General features: G+C 51.9%; 1 protein-coding gene across 1 annotated transcript; it reads right to left on the bottom strand.

Moving 5' to 3' along the window:
- Window positions 1–1,991: 1,991 nt before the first annotated feature.
- PHACADRAFT_33031 (uncharacterized protein) lies at window positions 1,992–2,786 on the bottom strand (the record flags this gene model as incomplete). The annotated part of the gene is made up of 4 exons (XM_007401046.1): window positions 1,992–2,265; window positions 2,318–2,441; window positions 2,498–2,673; window positions 2,731–2,786. 4 exons carry the CDS (start codon window positions 2,784–2,786, stop codon window positions 1,992–1,994), a joined length of 630 nt encoding a protein of 209 aa, XP_007401108.1.
- Window positions 2,787–4,445: the final 1,659 nt, after the last annotated feature.

Below are 4,445 nucleotides of genomic sequence, written 5' to 3'. Positions count from 1 at the left end.
TCAACCTGGGAGAGCGTTGTGAGATACGCCATCGGGGAGGCAGGCCCTGTCCGAGCCGCGAATCCCCGGTCCTCGAGAAGTCGACGTGACGAGACAGTGCACCACACAGTGCTTGCGTCGACTGATGCGTGTCGCAGCGTTTGCTCGACTTCGTTGCTCACATGGATGATGGACGCATAGCAAGAAGCTGATGAGGTCCTATGTTGTGCACCGGCGACATCACTTCCGCCGTCGGTCTCGACATGGTGACGACCGATATGGTGTAGCCCGATAACCGTCTAGCTCACAGTGCGAAGTAACATCTTGGCTCCTGATAGATCTGCGCGACACTTGCGCATGTGCTTTCCATCCGGAACGCGGGCTAAGGCTGCCCAACACGGCCTGGAGGTGAGTGGAGCGTGGAGAGAGGTCTAGACGCAATGTGGTCAGCAGGGAGTCGTATAAGTTTCAAATTGATCGCTATACAGACATCTCTTCAATGGGCCATCTGTCTTTGACAAGAATTAACCCGCCGTAAATGAGCGTCTCACCCACAGTTGGGATGTCGCTCAATCATATGCTGATTGTGTACAAGCCGAAGATCAAACAGGTTCTCCTCAGCAGACTCTGACAGCCCGAGAAAACGTTACTGGAAGATTTGCATCAGCTTTGCAGGCTGTGTATGCTGCAGAGAAGTGAGAAGGGTGCTTACCGCGTGACACAGCTTTCTGAGCGTGAGACGCAGGCAGCGTCGCGTGATATCGGTCCGAGAGGCTCCTGATGACCATGAGAATCCCTGGTCAGCACAGCACACCCATGATGATATCGATATCCAAAGCTTACTGAATGCCTTGTATTCGCAAGCCAAGGGCTGACCATTGGAGCTGCGCCAAGCTAATAGATTCGCCTAGCAGCCTGGCGCATTTACGAGGATAACTTCACTATCCGAAGGTATATCGTAGCTATCTACTATGCATTATTTTGAGAAAACAAGTAAGGAATATGCTGATGGTACCATGCGACGTTGCGATTCCCCCTGGAATCGGTATCTTATGTTCGAGGTGGCAGGAGTGGATAGGAGCCTAATAGACGCGCACCCTTTGGCGCCTTGCCTTGCGCGCGAGCTTTGAGACCCAGTGCACGAACTACAATGTTATTTTATGTTATAATCTCGCCTGCGAAAGCTAACGACGGTGTGGATAAATGGCGTTGCAGCGCTATGTACAGCAGTTTTGACTGCCCCACGTATCTTCTCCTCGGGCGAACGCTAAGCTCGCCATTACCGAACACGTGTTCAGCGTCAGCTCGTGGAGCGCGCGCTTATGTCAAAGCGTCGTATCCGGCGCCAGCGTGGCGTGAGAATTTCACATAAAAATTGTAACCTTATCCAGATTACGTTCCTTACATCAACTTAGGATAAGGCGAAAATCAAGCCAAGCAAAAGAACTTAACAGGGACTGAATCCGGGATTTAGCAGCAGACAACTCCAAAGAATTATACCACTACCGAGCTAATCTTCGATACGTCCGTAGCATTTCGTATTGACTGTAGATTTTCGACCTGAACGGCGGTCACAGGTCACAGGGGCCTCAAATCCGCCGCTTGGAAGTCTCTGTCACGGGTCACAGAGGGGCTCGCCGGTGTCTATGGGTGAGCCAAAAAATTTGGGCCTGCGACGCACCCATAGGAAATCCTCCAAAACTACTGGTCGGCCGCCGTCGCTTTGCGGCGGCTGTCACGGGTCACCGAGGCCTCTGCCGCTGTCGCCGCTACGGCTGTACACGGTCACAGTCACACCCGCCGCCGTTCAGGTCGAAAAAGTACAGTATTCTCTAAATCACAATATAGTTACTGGTGCTGTAGAGATAAGCGGAAATAAAGTCCCAGCACTTGCTACACTACCGCTACAATTATCTTGCAAGGTCCTTTGCAAGACAACGGGACCTTGGGGAAACAGTGTCCAAAAAATGGCAGCGTCGACTGCGGCCAAAGCCGTATATACACAAATTCCGCTATGCAGCAATGATCTTGAACCGCCATTCGGTGGGGTTTTTTCCTTCAGCTGTAGTACGAGACATGATTAGAGGCACCCACGAGTCGACAGCCGCACAAAACGCACGGCGGATGAAATACATCTCGGGGGTGCTATCGGCCGGCACCTGAACTGTGATGTTTCCTAGAGTAGGGTCGATGTTGCTGGCGAGAACGACTCCACTGTGGAAGGGGTCATTACACAGCAGAAATTGTTTGATAGGGCCTGGGTGTGCTGGGAGTCCAGAGGCGTTCCTGCCACGGATATGACGTCGGTGTGCCATAGAAAAAGATGTATATCACACACCATGCAATAAAACCCTCTCCGCCCGCCGTCCACACCGTGTCAGTGTTTGGGATAATTATATTGGGAGTCGTATCACGGGGCGCTATATGGAAGATGTCGCTGCTAGCTCCCTCGACATCGCCGACTATAGCGACCATATCAGCAACCGTGCTCAAGACAGTGTATCTGGCGGATACATACTTGTAACAAAGTATGAACCCGGCTCGACATCAGGTACGACATAATCCACTGTGCCTAGGCGGGGATCCACGTTTTCTGCGAGATTGGCGGTGAAGTCGGCCATACCCACGGTCGTGTTGCGGTATAGATCGATACGCGATATGTTAGGGGCTCTGCGAGGGACGAGCGATACATTCCTAAGGCCCACAGATATCAGCATCCAGGATGAGCTCGAGCTTATCCTCAATACACACCAGATCACCGTCTCTGAGTCGCCAATAGTCAACACCTCACCAGCCTCTGGAGTCATTGGTGTCAAAGGAAATATAACCCCTCCTAGTGGTTTCTGCCATTTTGATGCGGGCATGCAATAGGCCAGGCTGGACGAAATGCTGCCCCCGGCTATAACTGTAGACAGTGCCAGCAGAGCTCGTAAAGAGATCATCCTTCCTGGTGTCGTTAGGGGATTGTTGCTGTTTACAAGCGATCCTAGCACACAGAGAGAGCTATACTATATAACGTGCGTTGCGCGCAGCTCCCATCTAGCGGGAGAAGGAAGGCTGCGCACTTCTAGGACCCTCTACCCCTGTGGTCACAGCGGCGCGACTCGGATCAAACTCCAACGGGGATTTTATGCCTTCGTGCTGCAGTCGTGGAACAACACAGCGGTTCAAGGCATGCATGATGATCTTCCGTTCCCACACAGGTCCAAAAAGGAGTACACTGTAAGAAAACCCTGTCCAACGGATATAAGCATCTCAAGCTGTCTTTCATTGGTCAGAATGAGTCGCATGGACACGTACTAACGAAAATCACTCGTAGGTAATTTCCACTGCTATAATAACATGAATATGTGCCGTTGATATTTAATAGGGAATTTGCAAAGGCGCACTACCCAGAAGCAGACGTCAAGGGCATAATTGCCCGTTAACTGAAGCCAGCGCCGGAGAAGACTACAGGTACAATGAGCACGCACGCTTACCAAGGAACAGATCGGGGAAATAGCGCCTTGTCAATATAGTACATGATTCCAGATACACTCGGCTAGTACCAGGGAATGCGCCTTCAACTCACCACTCCTGAGTAATACCTGCTGCGCAACCACACATGGACCGAACACTCCGAGTTATCCGAGAGAGGCTGCAATAGATAGAGATGGGTCTTACGAGCACATTAATCTGCGCGAGGCTCAACTGCTTGAGGAGACGTGATCTTCATGACGCGCAGACTCCACATGTTCGGAAAATTGTGGCAAACTGTCTGCGAACGCGTTTGGAACACCTTCACCTCGCCTCAACTAGTTTTCGATCGTATCCGCGCGTCGCCACCGGCTCCTGCGCCCGCGCGTCGTCGGGCCATTTCTGGACGCTTCGACCTGGTTTTACTGGTTGAACATCCTGAGATTTTTAAAAATTGCAGTGATGGCTCGCTAGACGGTGCGTTAGCTACGGTTTACTTAGGCTATATCATTCGACTCACTGCTCCCGTACTATAGGCCTCCAACTTGCACGCGTGCGTGTCATCTTCGAGTTGCTGCCCCAGTACGGCATTCTTCCGCACCCCTTACTGTATGTCGAGTGGTACACGCCTTTCCTGCGGGTTGACGGCATTAGCCAGCTGTTCCAAGTCAGCCGCTCGACGCGGAACCGCCGGCCAAATGCCACGATAATCTCCGCCGACCGCGCCGTCGGTGTATGCCATCTGCCAAGACAGTGTGGAAAAGAGATAAGCAGGGATTGGACATCTGAGAATATTCCTGATAAGGCGAGCTTGTTTTATGTGAACCCATACCTGTCTATAGACTTGTTCTCGTCGAACACGGCGCCATACTACTCACGGCCGCGTGCACTTATATAATACAAGCCGTTTGTTTGTTTTTAGCCAGCTAGGCGGACTACCACAACAGACCCACTATACCCACATCCGCACGGGACCAGACTCAGCTTCGAGGGCATCTCAGACCGGTTGG

The sequence above is a fragment of the Phanerochaete carnosa genome (genome assembly GCF_000300595.1).
Source record: "Phanerochaete carnosa HHB-10118-sp unplaced genomic scaffold PHACAscaffold_12, whole genome shotgun sequence".
In the NCBI taxonomy this organism is placed as follows: domain Eukaryota; kingdom Fungi; phylum Basidiomycota; class Agaricomycetes; order Polyporales; family Phanerochaetaceae; genus Phanerochaete; species Phanerochaete carnosa.
This window is presented reverse-complemented; position numbering and strand designations above follow the sequence as displayed.